Source organism: Capricornis sumatraensis, chromosome 14, assembly GCF_032405125.1.
Source record: "Capricornis sumatraensis isolate serow.1 chromosome 14, serow.2, whole genome shotgun sequence".
Lineage (NCBI taxonomy): Eukaryota > Metazoa > Chordata > Mammalia > Artiodactyla > Bovidae > Capricornis > Capricornis sumatraensis.
This window is the reverse complement of record NC_091082.1, coordinates 26552270-26573946: the sequence shown is the minus strand read 5'-3', so window position 1 is coordinate 26573946 and position 21677 is coordinate 26552270. Positions and strand designations below refer to the sequence as shown.

The 21677-nt window shown below is 39.4% G+C and overlaps 1 protein-coding gene across 1 annotated transcript in view; it reads left to right on the top strand.

The window, feature by feature from the left end:
* The window catches only part of USH2A (usherin), a 930103-nt gene that overhangs the window by 790500 nt on the left and 117926 nt on the right, over positions 1-21677 (top strand). Inside the window, exon 60 of the mRNA XM_068986285.1 lies at positions 1529-1883. Coding sequence (XP_068842386.1) covers positions 1529-1883 — 355 coding nt within the window. The remainder of the gene's footprint in view (positions 1-1528; positions 1884-21677) is intronic.

Here is a 21677-nt window from a genome sequence, read left to right as displayed (position 1 = left end):
GACAACTATGGCTATACCTCAATGTAGGACTTCATGAATTTTTTGCAAAAATTCATTCAATTGTCATAGAAAGTTTGAAGCCAGACAAAACAGACTATTTTATTTTCCCATAAAAGTTCGTGTTTGTCTACTACATCATGTTCTCAGCAAATACCTTTTGAAAAACTTACTGAGAGGAGATTTTGGCTGTGAGCCCTTGGTCCTCATTAGAATGATCCATCCCACTGACGCACCTGGTACCTGGTATCAGCAGCAAGTACAAAGGCCACACCCTGCACACCTATACTGGGTGCAGAGTCTGGCAAGGAATAATGAGGTGGGTTGTTGAGCAATAATTGCAGGTCACTGTGATTATCTGTGAATTCTCCACAGCCTCCAGCAGGTAGACTGTCATTGCTCTTTCCTAGGTCATAGTGACTTATCAACTTGAGGATCATCATATTCTCAAAGCCAAAGGTTTTAAATATCCTGCCTTTTCTTGAAAGATACTGTCATTTACTTTGTCTTAATAACCCTTTCCATTTTGATGGTTAATCTGATATGGCAGTATGTGAACATGCCAGCATCTGAAGAGTGAGTTAATTAAATACCCCTAAGAGCCTGGAAAATACTGATGTATTCATCAATCTCTTCTCAACTGGAGATGAAGCGAAACGAGGAAAGGGTCATCCCTTGTGTACAATTCTTCCCCAATCTAGAATACTTAACCTCATAGGAAGGAAGAGTTGATAGAGATGAGGCAAAGATGCAGAAAAGCCATGGAATTATATGTCTTTGGGCCGTTCATTCAAAAAATTATTTGGACTGGAAGTTTGGGGTTAGTAGATGCAAACCGTTATATATAGAATAGATAAACAACAAGGTCCTACTGTAGAGCACAGAGAGCTATATTCAACATTCTCAGATATACCGTAATGGAAATGGATATAAAAAAGAATGTACTGAATCACTTTGCTGTATAGTAGAAATTAAGTCACCTTTGTAAATTAACTATACTTTAATTTTTTAAAAAAGTTTTATTGAGCTTACTGGGTTCAGATGCTGGTAACCCAGAAAGAGACCAACCGCAATTCCTTGGAAACTTCCCATTCTGGTCAGATCTACATCATGATTTTATACCCAAATTAGCAAGTATCTGTTCCAAATAAAATACCATATCACATATTGGGGGTCATTCTAACAACAATGGCTTTGTTTTTTTCTGTCTGATTTCATGAGCCCTAGTTTTGACATTAGTAAAATCTAAAGATGGGACTAAATTCCTTTCTTAGATAGTTGAAATAATTTTTTGAGCATACTCTGCTTTTTACTTAGATTTTGGAGAAGCCATCTGAAATAAATTGGACTTTTACCCTTTAAAGAGTTCCAAAGCAAACTCCTATTGTTAGACTTACCATGTTCATTTTGGTTAACGGGACTATTGAAAAATTGAGTTTGTAACAAATTCTTCTAAAAAGCAATTTCTTACTCTGTCCACAAACCTTCTTGAGTGTGAGGTGTCACTGATTCCTTTCTGGTTTCCTTTCAGACGTCCTACTGGCATTGAAGAGGAATCCCTTGTGTTTGTCTGGTCAGAAGGAGCCCTTGAATTTATTGACAATGCAGACACTTTGAGGCCTTTCACGCTCTATGAGTATCGGGTCAGAGCCTGTAACTCCAGGGGCTCTGTGGAGAGTCTGTGGTCGTCAGCACGGACTCTGGAAGCCCCACCTCAAGATTTCCCGGCACCTTGGGCTCAAGTCACCAGTGCCCATTCAGTTCTGCTGAACTGGACTGAGCCAGACTCTCCCAATGGCATCATCTTCCAGTATCGTGTGGTTTACCAACAGAAAACTGATGACCCGACCTTGAACTTCTCTGCTGTGCATGCTTTCACAGTGATGGTAAGAACTTTAGAAAAAAGAAAAAAAAAGAATAACAGGTACTTAGATTTTTTAAATTAATTTTTATTGAGGTGTACCTGCTTTACAATGTTCTGTTATTAATAGTTTCTACTACACAGCAAAGTGAATTAGCTATTGTTGTGGTTCAATTGCTAAATCATGTCCGACTCTTTGCAACCCCATGAATTGTAGCTCACCAGGCTTCCCTGATGAAAGGAAGCCTGGAACTTCACTATCTCCTGGAACTTTCTCAAACTTATGTCCATTGAGTTGGTGATGCTATCTAACCATCTCATCCTCTGATGTCCCCTTCTCTTTTTGCCTTCAGTCTTTCCCAGCATCAGGGTCTTTGCCAATGAGTTGGCTCTTCACGTCAGGTGGCCAAAATATTAGAGCATCAGCTTCAGCATCAGTCCTTTCGGTGAATATTCAGGATTGATTTCCTTCAGGATTGGCTGTTTTGATCTCCTTGCTATCCAAGGACTATTAAGAGTCTTTTCCAGCACCACGATTCAAAAGTATCAATTCTTCAGTGCTCAGCCTTCTTTATGGTCCAGCTAGACATATACATATATCCCCTCTTTTTTGGATTTCCTTTCTCATTTAGGTCACCACAGAGCGTGGAGTAGAGTTCCCTGTGTTATAAAGTAGGTTCTTGTTTGTTATCTATTGTTTTCCCTTTGGTTATCTATTTCATGCATAGCATCAATAGTGTATATATGACAATCCCAATCTCCCGATTCCTCCTATCACGCCTCCCTTCACCCTTGGTATCCATATGCTTGATCTCTATGTCTGTGTCTCAATATCTGCTTTGCAAATTAGATCACCTGTACTATTTTCCTAGATTCCACATATTTGCATTAATATATGTTTCTCTCTTTCTGACTTCATTCTATATGACAGTCTCTATGTCTATCCATGGCTGTACATTTAACCCAATTTTGTTCCTTTTTATGGCTGAAATATTCCATTGTGTATAAGAACAGGTACTTATATGGTTAATATGTTGACATTAATTTTCTTAGCTGGCTTATCATTTTTCTTTACTTGATGCTCAAATATATGGGAATTTTTAAGTGCAAAAGTTGCAAAGTAGTCATGGGGACAGGATACTGAACTAAGTATAGGAGATACTGGAGACCAGTGTTCAGATCATAGTTAATCTGTGTTACTGCCAAAAAATAACTGATCTCTCTTTGCATGACTTTCAGACCCATTAAATAAAAGTATTAAATGTTTCCCTCTGCACCTCACAGGGATGAAGCTCAGATAAAATTAGACATGTCACATATGTAAATATGATATTATTGACTCTTTGAGGAAAAAGAAAATTTAATTTCTAGATATACCTATCTAGATAAATAGATATGGTTATACATATATATCACATGCACTATAACTTAATGGTGATTTGTCAGGGTTGGCCTCCTCTGGCCCATTCCACCACTTAATTCAATTTACCTTCTATCTCCTGAGAGCTTTCTTTGTACCTGGCATAGCCTTATGTTCTATAGGAGATACAAAAAACAGGATGGTCCTTCTCTCAGGGAGCTTTCTCTCTTATGATATTGCAGAGATGAGAACTGAACACTAAAAAGTAAGCGAAGTAGTGGGTTACAGCCCATAATATTCACCACACTGGGATTCAGATCCCAAACCCCACCACCTACTGGCCACAAGCCACAACCCATGAAAAAATCATACATCAAAAGTGTTAAACAAGAAATGCTCTGGAAAGTTTGTAAATGTGATTCTATTTGTATAAAATTTTCTAGAATATTGTAAGTATAGAGAGGAGATATATTGGGACAAGGAATTTCTCTGCCCTTATCAATAAGGCTACCTATAGAGAGAGGAGACAGTTTTACATTTTGCTTCATGTAATTCTCTATTTTTTTTATTTTTTCTAATAATTATTTATTATTATTTTATTTAAAAAAATTTAATTTTAGTAAAGATCTGTAAAACCCCAAATTAATCAAATTATGTCTCATAGATATTAGTTGGCAGCCCTGACTCTCCCCAGCATTGAGCAGAATAATGGGCAGATAGCAGATATTAACAAAATAGGAAAGACTGAAAGATGTGCTCTGGGAGGTCAGCAGGAAACCCTAAGACTGAAGGGGTTTCATGGGACAGATGAAACATTGTGGTCTTGGGAGTGAAATACACATGGTTTTCAAAATGTGCGATGACTGTCCTAAATATGAAAACCCCTCACAAGGAAGAAAAACTGGACAACACAAAGCATCATTTTCAAAGGCCGGATCATTTTCTATGTTTCCAGTTTTGGAAGCCCAATTTACATAAAGGTTATCTTATAGAGGATACCCAAAATACCTAAATAAGGTGAGGCAAACATATTTTAATGAAACTCCAGAAGATCTTCATAAATGAATAGAATGTAATATTTTCTCACTATTCAATGTTCAGATTTCTCATATGACTAAGAAATAAGCAATGTATTAATTAAAGAAATCTTCATTTTTAACTTAACTTTTGTTTTATATTGGAATATAGATAATTTACAATGTTGTGTTAGTCTCAGGTGCGCAGCAAAGTGATTCAGTCATGTATTTCATATATCCATTTTTTCCCATGTAAGTAATTGCAGAATGTTGAGTAGAGTTCCTGTGCTATACAGTAGGTCCTTGTTGACTATCAGCAAGGCTTTATATTTTATATATAGTTTGAATATGTTAATCCCAAGCTCCTAATTCACCCTTCCTCCCCTACATTTCATCTTTGGTAACCATAAATTTGTTCTGTGAGTCTGTGAGTCTGTTTATGTTTTGCAAATAAGGTCATTTGTATCTCTTTTTTTATATTCCACATATAAGTGGAATACATTTCCACACATTTGTCTTTCTCTGACTTCACTTAGAACCTTGATCTCTAAGTCCATCTACGTTGTGGCAAATGTCACTCTTTCATTTTTTTATGGCTGAGTAACAGTCCCTTGTATGTTGTACCTCATCTTCCATATCCTTTCCTCTCTCAGAGGACATTTAGGTTGCTTCTGTGTCTTGGATATTGTAAATAGTACTGCAGTGGATATTGGGGTGCTTGTGTCTTTCCAAATTAGAAAACTTGAATGCCCAGGAATGGGATTGCTGGATCATATGGTAGTTTTATTTTTAGTTTTGCAAGGAACCTCCATACTGTTCTCCATAGTGGCTGTACCAGTTTATATACCCATGAGCAGTATAAAAAGGGTCCCTTTCTCCACATTCTCTCCAGCATATATTGTTAATAGAATGTTTGATGTTGGCCACTCAGACTGGTGTGAGGTGACACTAATTTTTATTTGCATATCTCTAATAATTATCAGTGTTGAGCATCTCTTATACACCTCTTGGCCATTTGTATGTCTTCTTTGGAGAAATGTCTATTTAGATGTTCTGCCCATTTTTTGATTAGGTTGTTTATTTTTTTATATAGAGCTGCATGAGCTGTTTCTAAATTTTGGAGTTTAATCCCTTGTCAGTCACTTCATTTGCAAATATTTTCTCCCATTCTGTGGGTTCGCTTTTCATTTTGTTTAGGGTTTCCTTTGCTGTGCAAAAGCTTGTAAGTTTGATTTGGTCCCATTTCTTTTTGTTTTTATTTTCATTACTCAAGGAGGTGGATCCAAAAAAGATTTTGCTGAAATTTATATCAGAAAGAAATCTTCACTTATATTTAGAGTTAAGAATTTATTTTTTATTTGACACTTAATTTATATATCATCGGAGTCTGTTATATTACATTTAACAGTGCCCTCATTATAAGATTAGAGGCAACATTCTTAAGCGTAGAAGTTCTTTTTTAGTTATGTGATCCATGGGGAAATCTATCACCCACCATACCCTTGTATTCATGTCCTCAACTTCCACCCTGAAAGAATACTGGAAAATCCTTGACAGGAGCTTTCTGAATGAGACATCTTAATTTAAATATATTTTATTGACAGCATCAATATATCAATTATTAAACTTCTAATCTTTTAGATATGGCTTTCATAGATATGAGCCTAAACATTTAATCCCTCAGAAAGTTCTACTGGAATTCCAACATGACTTAGCCTCTAAGTCATCCCTCCACGTCGTTGTTTATTTGCTCGTCGTGTCCGACTCTGCAACCCCATGGACTGCAGCCCGCCAGTCTCCTTTGATTGTGGGCTTTCCCAGGCAAGAATACTGGAGTGGGCTTCCATTCCCTTCTCCAGTGGATCTTCCCGACCCAAGGATTGAACCCACTTCTCCTGCTTCTCTTACATTGGCAGGCGGATTCTTTACCACTGAGCTACCTGGGAAGCCCTCACCCCTTCATATCCAGTTTCATTTTACAGCACAATACTCAAAGTATTCAATGAACTATGTTCTTTATTTAATCTGTTTGGCTCTGTTTTTATCATGCTAAAAAGTTCCTTCAAAAGAGGAAGGTTTATAGCCTCAAGCTTTAAGTCTTGCATGTCTCTTAGTATATGGGCCTTCCCCAACATTCATCTACCAGACCAATATTGTTTCATTCCTCCATGTTTCTAAAGATTAATCTTTGCAGTGTTAAAAATAAGAGCCAGAATAATTGAGAAACAGTATTTCTGCATTCTGCTTTTGAGTGTATGTATGTGTGTGTGTGTTCAAAGTGGTCCTCCAAAATCTGGATCTTTGTCCCTGAATATCCCAAGAGGAAATAGAGTCATCAAGAAAAGTCCCATTTGAACTTTTTAGCAATCAAGGACATATTCCACAAAGCAATCAGGCTAGAGTTATGACATGATGGTCACTAGACCAAGTTCCCATGACTCTTTATGGACTGACATCTTTGAAAGAAGTAATCAGGAAAACAGACTCTTGTCTTTGAGTTTCATCCATTCCTACGTCCCCAAGAGAACATTGTTTAAAGATACCTAAAGAAGGAGATTCTAGAGGTTCTTCTTTCCAATTCCTCATTATCAGAGAAGAATGTTCCTTTTAGCCTATCCAAATCCCTCTTCCTATATTTGAGATTCATCTCTTCCTATTCAAAATACATTACTTCTTTCTATACTAGTATATTGGACCCTCAGGGTCAAGAACATGCTATTGGCCATTCAATCCAATTGGGCAAATAGTCATTGAGTACTCCATTCAATTTGCCAATACTCTGTACTACCTTCTACTGTATGAGAGAAGTCTGTCATGCAGCTGGGCTATTGGGCAGAGACTCTGAGGGAAGAGAGTAGTCAAGTCTGAAACACAGATTTTTTACTACTAGGCATTTCAGGCTTATAAGTTTCTTTGCTTCTGAGTTTCTGCTGCTCATGTGTTGATGTTGTTTTTCAATTGCTAAGTCATATCCAACTCTTTGAGACCCCATGGACTATAGCATGCCAGGCTCCTCTGTCCTCCACAGTCTCCCCTGAGTTGGCTCAAATTCATGTCGTTCGAGTCAGTGACGCTATCTAACCATCTCATACTCTGCCCCCTCCTTCTCCTTTTGCCTTCAACCTAAGCATCAGGGTCTTTCCCAATAAATCAGCTCTTCACATCAAGTGGCCAAAGTGTTGGAGCTTCAGCTCAGCATCAGTCCTTCCAAAGAATATTCAGAATTGATTTCTTTAGGATTGACAGGTTTCATCTCCTTGCAGTCCAAGGGACTCTTAAAAGAGTCTTCTCCAGCACCATAGTTCGAAAGCATCAAATCTTCAGTGCTTAGCCTTCTTTATGATCCAATTCTCCCATCCATACATGACTACTGGAAAAATCATAGCTTTGACTACTTGGACCTTTGTCAGCAAAGTGATATCTCTGATTTTTAATATGTTATCTAGGTTTGTCATAGCTTTCCTTCCAATCAGCAAGTGTCTTTTAATTTCATGGCTGCAGTCACCATCCACAGTGATTTTGGAGCCCAGGAAAATAAAATCTTGCAATGCTTCCACATTTTCCTCATCTATTTGCTGTGAAGTGATGGGACTGGATGCCATGATCTTAGTTTTTTGAATGTTGAGTTTCAAGTCAGCTTTTTCTCTCCCCTCTTTTACCTTGATTAAGAAGCTCTTTAGTTCCTCTTCACTTTCTGCTGTTAGAGTGATATCATTTGCATATCTGAGGTTGTTAATATTTCTTCCATCTATCTTGATTCCAGCTTGTGAATCCATCCATCCTGCCCAGCATTTTGCATGATGTACTTTGCATATAAGTTAAATAAGCAGGGTGTTAATATATAGCCTTAATGTACTCCTTTCCCAATTCTGAACTAGTCCATTGTTCCCTATTCAGTTCTAACTGTTGCTTTTTGACCTGCATACAAGTTTCTCAGGAGACAGGTGAAAGAATTTTCCAAAGTTTGTTGTGATCCATACAGTTAATGTAGTCAATGAAACAGAAGTACATATTTTTTCTGGAACTCCTTTGCTTTCTCCATGATCCAATAAATGTTGGCAATTTGATCTCTGGTTCCTCTGCCTTTTCCAAACCTAGGTTGTACATCTGGAAATTCTCAGTTCACAAACTGCTGAAACATAGCTGGAAGGATTTTGCACATAACCTTGCTAGCATATGAAGTGAGTGTAATTGTGTGGCGATTCTTTGGCATTGCCTTTATTTGGGATTTGAATGAAAACTGGCCTTTTTCAGTCCTGTGGCCACTGCTGAGTTTTCCAGATTTGCTGATATATTGAGTGCAACACTTTCATAGCATCATCTTTTATGAATTGAAATAGTTCAGCTAGAATTCCATCACCTCCAATAGCTTTGTTCATAGTACTGCTTCCTAAGGCCCACTTGACTTCACACTCCAGGATGTCTGGTTCTAGGTGAGTGACCACACCATCATGGTTATCAAAGTCATTAAGACTTTTCTTGTATAGTTCTTCTGTGTGTTCTTGCCACTTCTTAGTTTTCTGCTTCTGTTAGGTTCTTACCATTTCTGTGGTGATTTACTTTTAAAGCTCTCTATAGCCTTCCTGGCTCTACTCACTGTTTTTCCAATTCCTACATCAACTAAATGTCTTTACTGCCTCTTTCCATTTCTGTGCCTCTCCTAGGATATTTTCCAACTTTTTGTTTCATTGACAGCTGTGGCTGAAATACACCAGAGCAAAGGAACTACATTTTCAATTTGTGAGATACAGAATCCATCCCCACCATCCAGGATTGCAATCCAGTTCCCAGACTTGCAAAAGGTGTCACTAATGCCTCTCTTGTTTCTCTTGGGATCCCATCCCTCCACGAGAAGTCACCAATAAATTGTGTGTAGAGTCGTGCCATCACTAACTTTTCCCAGAGTCCCCCCAGAGCTGTTTATAGACAGGTGGACGTAGCTGGGAGAGCCTCATAAAACAGGTGCAATGAATGCATGAGTCCTCCTGATGGTGGCAGTGGATGGAGAACTGGCAGTGGGGGCCCTCCATGGGGGTGGAGAGCATATGTGTTGGCAGGAGCAGCAGCAGCAGAGGCAGCAGGAGAGACGAAATGGAAAGAGTATGGCGTTTAATGTATCACCGGCTTCTCTCCTAATCACATGAAAAGTTTCATCTCTGGACCTACAGAGATTCTCCTAAGGGGAAGAGAGAGATATCTAGTTCCTTAGGATCTCTTCAAACCTAGCCCCTCCTGTACTGAAAACCAGCTTTAGGTAGAAGTCCTTAAGCCCCCTCCCAATTAACTCGGTGATGAATTGTGTGGTGTCAGGAGAGAAACTGCATGTAGCCTTGCTTGGCACAGGAGAGTTCCATGGTGGTATTTACAGGGAACACTCCTGGCGAGGTTGGCGGTACTGTTGCCACCATTCAGATGTGTTTGCTTTTTCTCCCTGGCACCTGCCATCACGCTGGCAAAAATAACGTGGGACAGAAAGGCAAAAGTGGTTTACCTGTTAGTCTGTGCTGTCACTGTATCCCTGTTCACCCCACAGGGTTAGAAAACATCAAGCCCAGATTAGACACTTGCCCAGTCCCCTGAAAGATAGATGGTCCCTCCCTCTGTACGTAGAATCAAGCATGCGGTGCTGAGGAGTAAGCAAATTATATGGGTCACTAAAAGTTGGCTTCCGATCTGGAAATAAAATCCAGAATTACAGACTCTAGTTTCTAGATTCTAATTGCCAAACTTCCTTGCCCAATGTCACAGAGGAAGCATTCAAAACGTCCCCGTGTGGTTGTTGCAAATCTCTTTACCATTAAGTAGATATGTAAGGGGGAAAAAATGAGACTCTTTATAATTGCCATAAGATAGGGAGTTTGTGAATAAATCAATGATTTATTTTCAATCCCATTTTCATTTTGGCTTAGTCTAGTGTAAAATATTATTGCTCTTTACATATGATCTTGAATTAGTTGGAGCTCTTAAATTTGATTGTTCTTGGCATTTTTCCCCAGATCCACTGATAAGTCAAAAGAAATGCTTTGGGAAATACAGTTATCTAAAAAGACTACTTTGGTGACTGTTGTTCCAAAATCAAGAAAAAATAGTGATAAAAACAATAGCCTTACTTTCTGTGTCAGTTGGGACTTTCACATTATAGAATATGAGTAATAACATCATTCATTCTGATACAAAATATGGCAGAGTAGATGTCACACAAAACAACGTGTTGGTACAACCTGTTTTTTATTGTAAAGAACTTTGTTTGCTCTTAACTGTTCATCTATTAGGCTTCTGTTATCTTTCTGCTTTTTTCTAATGCCCTACCCTACCCTACCCTAATACCTAACCAATCTACTTGCTCAGTATTATTGGGCATAAAAAACATGTAAGTCTTAGACTTGTGTAACTAGTTCCTTGGAAGGGTCTTACTTATCTCCAACCACTTTATTCCACAAGCTTTATCAGGACTTCCTTCCTTGCTCATGAGAGGTCTAGAGCAAGTTCCATGGTTTTCCAGTCACTTTCAGTGACAAAGACCACCCAGTTTTGATAATCAAGACTCATTTGTATGCTAAAAAATCCAGTCTAAATCCAGTCTAAAGCCTGACTTGTGTTAAGGCATCAACAGTGGGGAATAGAAGGCATGTCCATTTTTATTTCTTTTGTTCTTGTTGATTTCCCGAGGGTCATGGTAGAAAAGATAAAATTAAACTAAAAGAGGCAGAGCCTAATATTGTTCCGGTCCATCTACCATTGCCTTCAGATGTGTAAGTGTCTCATGGGATTTTTTTTTTTTTAATGGGTTACATAGAGGTCTCCCATTGGAAATTCCATGCTTCACAGTTCCTGATGCAGGCAACACACTCCTTGGCAAATTTCTTGCACCTTTGTCCATTACTGCCCCCAAAGATCCACCCACAGCCTTCTACTTGTAGGTTCCCCTCTCCCAAAATGTCAGCCAATATTAGTACCTAGCATGTTAGCAAAACTCATTCCTTTCTTGACATTCATAGGCTTATGGAAAAGATGTTCTATTTTAAAAGGAAAGTACAACTAGTCCAGCACTATCTTCTCTACTTGCTTTACCACTGGGTGAGACCCAGCCAGCCTCAGAACTTGAGAATTCATTGAATGAGAAGCAGGTATCAGCTTCTGTGTTAGGCCATGGTCCCCAAATCCTGGGATCACGTAAGAATCTCAGAAGACCCTTCTTCACCTTGGTGGCTGCATAAAAATTACCCTATACGTCTCTTTACCTCCATAGCTGGCCTCTTAAAGAGAGTGGAAGGTCCATCTTGCCTTTTTTGCAGGCACCCTCAATTTCTTCCTGATGTTCTCCAGGGCAGTGGTACCTTTTTGACATCAGGTACCAGTTTTGTGGAAGACAGTTTTCCCACAGACTGGCATGGGGGGAATGGCTTCAGGATGATTCAAGCACGTTACATTTATTGTGCACTTTATTTCTGTTATTATTATATCAGCTCCACCTCAGATCATCAGGCATTAGATCCTGGAGGCTGGGAACCCCTGATCTAGGATGTCCTTCATATGCCCGAGAGAGGAATGTGGAGCACTTCCCCTCCCTCTCTCAAGTGGTAATGAGATAACCTGGAGAAACTGCCCTACAGAATTCCTCTCTGGAACTTGCTTTTCATAAACCTGGATCTTCTCTTATATAAGTTGTCTTAAATAGATCTTCAGAGGGAAGATGAACTTGAAGATGTAAAGCTGATACTTTCTGTAAGTCATGCAGACGTTTGCCTAGCACTTCCAGCAGAGCTGCATTGTTATTCAGTTGTTAAGTCATGTCCAGCTCTTCACAACCCCCTGGACTGCAGCACACCAGGCTTCCCTGTCCTTCAGGAGCTTGCTCAAACTTATGTCAAACATTGAGTCAGTGATGCCATCCAACCGTCTCATCCTCTGTCACCCCTTCTCCTCCTGCCCTCAATCTTTCCCATCATCAGGGTCTTTGCCAGTGAGTCAGCTCTTCACATCAGATGTCCAAAATATTGGAGTTTCATTTTCAATATCACTCCTTCCAATGAATAATCAGGGTTGATTTCCTTTAGGATTGACTAATTTGGTATTCTCACTGTCCAAGGGACTCTCAAGAGTCTTCTCCAGCACCACAATTCGAAAGCATCAATTCTTTGGCACTCAGCCTTCTTTATGATCCAACTCTCACATCTGTACATGACTACTAGAAAAACCATAGCTTTGACTATATAGACCTTTGTCAGCTAAGTGATATCTCTTCGTTTTAATATGTTATCTAGGTTTGTCATAGCTTTTCTTCCAAGGAGCAAGCATCTTTAATTTCGTGGCTGCAGTCACTGTCCACATTGATTTTGGAGCCCAAGAAAATAAAATCTGTCACTGTTTCACCTTTTTCCCATCTATTTGCCATGAAGTGATGGGACCAGATGCCATGATCTTAGTTTTCTGAATGCTGAGTTTTAAGCCAGCTTTTTCACCCTCCTCTTTCACTTTCATCAAGAGGCTTTTTAGTTCCTCTTCACTTTCTTCCATAAGGGTGGTGTCATCTGCATATCTGAGGTTATTGATATTTCTCCTGGCAATCTTGATTCCAGATTGTGCTTCATCCAGCCCAGCATTTCACATGATGTACTCTACATATAAGTTAAATAAGCAGAGTGACAATATACAGCCTTGACATATTCCTTTCCCAATTTTGAACCAGTTCATTTTTCCATGTCCAGTTCTAACTGTTGCTTCCTGACCTGCATACAGGTTTCTCAGTAGGCAGGAGCTCCGTACTGACCACATACTTTTCTAAACTCTAGTCATTATTCTGCAGCACACCCTGTTACATAGCTAAATGGCTCCATCATCTTCCTAGTTGCTTAAGCCACACCATAAGTTGTGGGGCTTGAGCCCTCTACTTTACTTCCATATCCAATCTTTTACTAAGTTCTGTTGATTCTGCTTTCTACAGTATGTTGAATCTTCTACTTGAAAGTCCCACAATGTCCACTTCTCTCCTCAAATGATCACACTGTTAAACTTCAAATGGATCCAGCATCCTATTTAATTGTCAAGTTTGAACTATAGTGTTACTTACCTCACAGGACTGTCTAAAGGCTAAATAAATTAATGCATATGCAAAATACTTTAAGACTGGAAATAACAATATAATTAGGCTATAAAACTTCAGATATCCTATTATTTTGAAATAACAGAGGCTTTAAAAAATGAGCAAATGTAGAAAATATTAGGTTTGGGTAAAGCAACTATATGAATTTTGTCATGACCGGAGAAACTATGTTCTGTGCTGTGTTCAGTCATGTTCAACTCTGTGACCCCATGGGTGACCCTTTGGACTCTAGCCTGTCCGACTCCTCTGTCCATGGAATTTCCAGGCAAGAATATTGGAGTGTGTTGCCATTTCCTACTCCAGGGGATTTTCCAGACCCAGGAATCAAACCCAGGTCTCCTGCATGTCCTGCACTGGCTGGCAGATTCTGTACCTACTGAGCCACCTAAGAAGCCCCTTTGGGAAAACTTAGGTTGTGTTTCTTTTAAGCAGGCCTTACCTTGCAACAAAATGCTGAGCTTGCAAGTTTAAACATTTCCTCTTACCTTACAGTTAATTTCCAGGTAATATCTCAGATATTGGGCTAGACTCTATTTCCTTCCTAAGTTTCCCAAAGCGAGAATATGCTTTTCATCTCCCTGAGGTTTAGTCCTGACCCGTCTGTTTGCCCTTTAACTCAGGTATGTTGTTTTTTTCCTTCTCTTTAACTGAATTATAAGGAAGCTCTATTTAGACACCAAGATTTTCTCAGAGCCTTGTTAACAAACACTGATTCCATTTATTACAATATACTTAGGATAGTCAAAATTCATAGAGTCAGAAAGTACATTGATAGATGCCTGGGAAGGGGAGAGGGGATTAGAGTTTAATGGGGAAAGAGTTTCAGTTTAAGAAGATAAAAATTCAGGAGATGGACGATGTGAGAACTTTCACAATGTGGAAGTACCTAGTGCTGACCTGCATAGTTCCAGATGGTTAAAATAGTATGTTTTATATTATGTGACTTTTAACCCCAAAAATAAATAAATAAATAATATATGGATATGAACACACACACACACACATATATATATGAAAGTAAAAGGAACTCTCCCACACTCTAAACAGGCCCAGGCCGTAAATTCAGAATATACACTATTTAGCAGAGACAGCAAGCTGTAAATGGCAGTGAAGGGCAGAAGCTAATTGAACTCCAGGGCTCTTGTCGCCAGTGGAAAGTCACCAGTACCTGAGACAAGATGGCTGCTCCCGAATCCCCCTTTGTAGCCAAGAGATCACGTTCTGAGCTCTGCAAGGGCTTCTGGGTGAGGGGGAATCATACACAGATGACCAATTCTTTTATGGTTCACAGCCGATCAAAGTGAAATTCAGCAGCTGTTCAGGACAAGTGACCACTGTAACGGCTGTAATATAACCTACTAAATAGAGAGGGAATTGCATTAGAGCAAGAGGTTAGCCGTGATTATCGGCAGGTGAGTGCTTTATTGAAGTTGAAAGACCATTAACATTGATAGAGTAATTATTTCAACTTGAAAGTAATTACCTTGATGGGTGATAACTTCTCCAGTGTTCCCAGATTTGATTGGGCCAAACAATGGTGAGCTCCTGAAGCCTAGAAAAATATTACAACAATACCGTGATTTTTAAATTACTGAAACCACTGTTGGAATATTTTAATTATGCCGAACAGTGAAAAGATTTTGCCTTATACCAGCCAGTGACCTCTCATGTATAGAGAGACATTTGCTTTTTAATCCAAATGCAATGACCCACACCCGCCACCTGTGAATACATATGTGATGGGTTTCCAAATGAATCTTTTTTATCTCGATATAATGTTTAAGGTGAAACATCTTGTTAATGCTGGAGCTGGATGTTACTAAGTTCCAATGGCTAGCCGTGGGGATCATAGCTGTGAAGTAGGAGGCCCCAAATAAATTTGTATGTATTAAATATTTTGCTAATGAAATTCTCAAAATTGAAAAATATGAATACCATGTATTGTGGATCCCAAATCTCAGATTTTAGTGTGTCCTGTAACCCATTTGTTGAAATAGCTTTCTTGCTTGATGAAATGCAACTCCACTAGAATCATACCATGATCAGGGTATTTACTGTTCATTCACACTAAGCATCAGTAAACAAAGTGAAAGTTGAAAACTTAAGCTTGTCTGAAAACTAATACACATGTGAAAACTGTGCATCATCTGCAACTGTGGACCAATACACACAAAATCTAAAGTGGTTGATCAAGACCAAGAAATATTATGGGACTCCCCCACTCATCAGCTATTCACCTTAAGTTTCTTTTCAGATTCTGTCATGCACAGAAGCTACGACAGATGCAAAGTCTTTCCTCGCTGGGGCCCATGATGTTCTTAGAGCAAATAAGGAGAGGGATAAGTTATGAAATAATAAGCAATTATTTTTGGTTGTGCATAGGCATTGACTGTACAAACATTTAAAAGAACCTGGGGCTGTCCTAATTCCTTCCTCTGTTTCCAAACCCAGCACTCACCCTCTGGAACCACAAAGCATTGACTGAACACACACAGAATCATGAGTCTCAGTCCTGCTGTCAGAAAAGATGAATGTGGCATCACCCTCAAGTTCCTGGATGATTCCTTAGACCTTTCTATCATCTTGGCAGGATTTGATCAGATTATCAGCCAATGAAGGACTGTCTCTATGGCAGTACTTCCCAGGAGTTTTTTCCTAATGAAAATCTCAGACTCTCCTAAGGGCAAAACAGGTTTCCACCTGTTGTCTGAGAGCCACCAAGGACTGCTTCACCAAGCAAGCCGTAATTCAGGATGTATGCCATGTGTGTTTCCTCTATCTCCCCTTCTCTGCTCTGAATTTTTCTCCATAGACAAAGATGTTGGGTCTCTCTTTTTGAGGGACTCAGAATGCAGAAATCCCTGCCTGCCAAGCTAAAAGAGATGTCTAGCTGAAAAGTACAAGGACTGGTTTGAATTTGGTCAGGGACTAAGGGTTTGAGATGAAACCATTGGGAAAGGAACGAGTTGATGGTTTGTATTATAAGTCTCACGATTAAGGCAGCCAAAAAGGGAAGAATTCTGACCCAAGTGATGTCACATCAGAGTTCTCACCACAGTAGGCTCGCTGTGCATCATATACAGTTGGGCTAAAGATTGTACGAAGGAGCCCCTCAGGTACTCTGAATTTAAGATAAGTGAAATAACTCATTTTTAAACATTTTCTATGATACTTAAATTATTAAATGTTCACTCACATTACAAAATCAGAGAGTTTTAATCCATTCCAAAAGGTGTACTGTCTACCTCTGAAAGATAATAGTCATGTCTAGATAGTAAAATTACAGTATTTTTTTAATGCGTGTAAATGTTACTTTTTGACAAGACACAAGTAATGAACTTTCTCATATAAGTTCCTATTGGGTGATTACGATACAGAGCTTTATTTTTGCTCAAGCAATTACTTGTGTCATGGCTGGATACCTGTGCCCATTAGTGGCTGGTTCTGTGTTTTTTTAGGATGGTTATTGATCTCTTGCTGAGCTGAGATTCAGGTTTTATGCCAGATAGTTTGATTAATGGGTTGGTTTCTATAAGTGGACTGAATGGGGATAGAAAGCAGGGGCAGCCTGCTCTGCCAACCCCAAATCCGTCAAGACGCATAGCTCATTATGAAACAGTTATCAAGGATACATGAAAAATTAATTGGGCTCAGTTTGATTCTGAAAAGAATCGGCTTTCTACTTGGTGGGCCCCCCCACTCTTTCCAGATGTTGTGCACTGGCCCCTGGAGAAACGGCAAGGGGAGATGTATTAATACATTGTATTGATTAGATCAAGACCCCTGACAGTTATTTGTAGAGATACCATCTGGCTGCTGTTCGAATTCCTTCACCAAAACCAGGACGTGACAAGTTATTAATCTCAACTCTCTAAGTATAGACAGTTGCCTTTTCTGCTAAACCGCATTTTACCATTCCGTAGGAGATGGAGGCAGACCTGAAGGGTGCAGAAATTAAGGTTATTACACAAATTGAGCCATATGGTCCAAATATTTCAGCAAGAAAATTGCCAGGCAATAAAAATTGCTCCTGCCTTCCTAATGGTGTAAATTACAGTTTAACCATGCCTCTGATGATGTCCTTCTGCCGCGCTTAACTACTGTTACATGAAGGACATTGTTTTAAAAATATAAAAAACAAGTAAATGCCAGCAGCGTGTTTTACAATCTGTTAGTGTGTCATTAAGAACACTGTCAGAATTACATAAACATAATGGCAGACAACCCAGCATACAAAAGAACTCGGATGGAAATAGAAAGAGTCTTGAAAACTCTTCTTTAGCTCTGTAATGTCAAGAGCATGGTCCCCTCTGGAAACTTTCCAGAGAGAAAAGCCCTGTCTGGGGATTTACCCTAATTCTCTCCTGTGCCCCAACAGGAGTGTTTTTCCAAACAAGACTCGCGAGACCTCGTGGGCCTCGGTATATATCCTGCCTCAAGTGAGGGGAGAGCTAATGAATGCTAAATGGAATGATGGAAGTTGACCTCTTTAAGTATTTCTCTTGGTGGGGAGAAGCATCAAAACTCCATCCTCTTCCTAAATGGTGACAAGCAGCATTAAAAGTACAAATTCTGCTCTGTTTCCAAAGAAACAGATCCTGTTCTTTGAGTCACAGAATTAAGAGGATGCTTAATCAAGATAATTATACAGTAAACACCATTCATATTTGAGGAAGACTTGACCCTGTCAATTTTTTTTTTCCATTTATACCAAAGTGCCTGGCATACCTCACTATCATTTCACTCCCCTTTCTCCACCACACATACACTTTCTATCCCTCTTTCCTGCTTCATCTTTCTCTTTAATATTTAATATTATGTAGCAGTATATATTTTCACTCATATATCTCATTTGCTGTCTGTCTCTCCACCCAGAATATAAGCTCCATGAAAGCAGGGATTTTTTCATTTACTTATTTCCCTTATTCCCATAACCTAGAACAATGTCACTTTTAGACAGACATTTGTGTAATGAATGAATGGATTGATGAATTGATATACTCTGTAATAAGCATGAGGAAACTTGCATTTCATCTCTTGTTTCTATTCAGACTGTAATCATATTCTAGAATTTTTTAAATTGCTTGGTAATGCTATGTATTTAGCTTAAGGGGAAATTTATATGTTTACAGATAAATCCAGTTGAGGTAGAATCGCTTAAATCCTTCTGTTTTTTTATTGTATCTATTATTTTTGGCTGTACTGGGTCTTCATTGCTGCATGTAGGCTTTCTCTAGTGGCAGACAGGGGCTACTCTTCATTGTGGTTTGCAGGCTTCTCGTTGTGGTGGCTTCTCTTGTTGCAAAGATGGGCTCTAGGGCACGTGGGCTCCAGTAGTCACAGCACATGGGCTGAGTAGTTGTGGCTCATGGGCTTAGTAGCCCCGCAACATGTGGGATCTTCCCATACCTGGGAGAGAACCCATGTCTTCTGCACTGACAGATGTTCTTAACCACTGCACCACCAGCAAAGTATAGTATCTTCCAGTTTTAATCAATAAGCAGTTATTGGCTGATAACTTTCTACATGTGGACACATTACACATGCTATCTCATTTCATCGTAATATCCACTTTGTGGAGTGAGCATTTTTATTTACAATTTATTAGTGAAGAAACAGCAGCTCAAAGACATGCCCATGGTCACACAAGGTTCAGTTTCAGGTCTCATTAATTCTGAAGTCTGTTCTTTCTACTAACAGTGCTGCCTCTTGAGTTATCAGCCTGTAGGAAATAAGATGTTATTTAGAAACAGCTAAATATTGGGTTGGCAAAAAGGTCTACTTGGGTTTTTCCATAATCTGAACAAACCTTTGGCCAAACCAATAAATGAAAGCCACAAGCCATAGCTCCATATGAGTGAGAGATGCCACATAGCTTAATATGATTGTCTAATAGGAATATAGAAAACCATTTATAATAGATTCAAAGAACTAAAGGATCACTTGGTCTGAAAAGTTTAAAGAAGACTTTGGGGAGAGGTCTGTGCCTTAAACAATGAGTAAGATTCAGAGAGAGGAGAAACTGACATTTCCTAACTCAGGCAAAGAAACAGAAGTCTAATTTTTATAGTAAGCATCTGAAGGCATATCTCTGGTTCAGGAGGCAGAGAGGGGGATATTTTTTTAATCTCTCCCCATTTATTGGGCTGATAGTAAGACAGCTTTATTTAAAATATTCCCAACAGATGCCTAGCAAAGCTGTCAAGTGAGGTAGTTGATGTCTTGGGTCCTGCGGGGCCAGGCAAGAATGAGCTACAGACCGTCTCAGCATCTTCCTTGGTGCGCCTTGGGGAGGTTAGGTCTAGGAGCAGAGCCCCATAGAGTAGCCGAAACAGAATAAATAACTCAGTGGATGTTAGTTATTATGATCCGAAATAGATTGACAGGAAAATCAGTATGTGACAGTGTCATTGTGCTTGTGTATTAAGAGGGTTCTTTCTGGAGAAGCTCATTCAGAACTTTCTAAAAGAAAACAAAAAGTTTTCTTCCTTTTTTCTTATTCCCCCTTCCTTCCCTACCAACTCTTTCCCAGAAGCATGTGCCACTTAACAAGTCACATTAATAGAAGAATGGTCTTGTGGCAACTCTTGACCCAAGAGTCGAGGTGATTGTACTGAGAAAGGAAAGGGCAGGCTACTGAGTCTTCTTCTCCAGAGCTGACCTGAGATACTAAACTCATTTAAAATTTCACCTATGGGACTTCCCTGGTGGTGCAGTGTTAAGACTCTGCACTGCCAATGAGAGGGGTATGGGTTCAGCTACTCGTCAGGGAAATAATAGCCCGCATGCTGCATGGCATGGCCAAAAGAAGACAGAGAAAAGAATATCCCAGAAAGTCTGGGAATTGTAATTATAAAGTAAAATTATACCTAAAGTTCACAGTGTTCAGGTGATGCCTCACTTAGCTGTGGGCAGTGCTCAGTCCAACTCCAAACCTTATCAGGTAAGACTGTGAGGTCTTCACTGGCTTTGGGGCAATGGCCTGGGGCCACCGCACCAGCCTTCAAAACTGAAGCCTTGACCGCAGCCAGAGGGGTGAGGACACAGCCCCAGGTCACAGAGCCACATACAGAAGGAGGGGAAAGGAATTGCCAGTCACTCTTCTGAGGTCATCTCGGTTTTCTCTGTGCAGGACCTGTGTCGCCATCTTTTCTAATCTTACCCTGTGTCACTCCTGATTTACCAAAAACTTAATGTATACCTAAGTATTGCTGTGTACATTAAACTGTGACTAATGGTCTTCCTTTGTGACTGACCACATTCTAGAAATACATGATAATGAGCACATTTAGGTTAAGGATGGTAACAGCCTCAAGAGAGCCCACCAATGTGTCCTTTCTGCCCAGAAGTACCTGGTCATGATACCTCACACCTTGGCATCCTTTCCTTAACAGAGTGATAATTATTTACTAGTGGAATATATGCTTATCACATCCAGGAATTAAAGTTGTGAGGGGCATTGTGCATCCAGATCCCTGTGGCTGGATGGCCCCATCTGTTAGAGATAAATCACTTTAAAAAATTATATTAGCTCACAGACGGTCAAGAAATGGAGCGGGGGAGGGGCGACAAAGGCTTGGTTTTCAGTCCTGTGAAACAGAGTGTGGTCAGTCCACTGTCAGCACATTGCAGCCTTCAGACACCAGCTCCACATTTCCACTCTGAACCCCAGGTGGCCAATTAACAGTATGTGCTATTTATTCATTACAAAATAGGCAGGAGAAATGGGATGGTTAGATTGACGATAAGAATTCTTAGCAAGGAGTAGATAAAAGATCATAAATGAAGAGACACCTCCCCCGCCCTCACCACCCCCCCAACAAAAAAAAAAAAAACCTCTGGGAAAGTCCAGAAGAAATCTGGAGGAATCCTCTTAAGTGTATCTGGGGTTTCAACTGGAAGCAAGAAATTTAAATGGAAAGATTCTCTTTGTAAATTTTCTTCCTAAATATGTATTACTCTTTAATTCTCTCATTTCCTTAGAATGTCTTTCCTTCCTAAGGCAAAAAAAAAAAAAAAAAAAAACAGTCTTAAATTCCTCCCATCAGTTATCATTAAGATGTTTTCGTGCTTTTTTTCTTTTTCTTTTTTTTTTATAATAAGCATTGCCATCCTGCAGCCTCTCTGTTCTTGAAGCCACAAGTCTATAAATGAGGGGCCTGTGAGTTTACTTGCTATTGTGAATATTCATTTTTACTACAAATGTGAGTGAACTTAAGCAGGGATTATAATACAATCTATCTATATAATTTAAATTCATTTAAATATATGTATTAAACATATTAATGTATGCATTTTCATTGGGTGGCCAAATAGCATGTGGTTCTATAGTAGCTGACA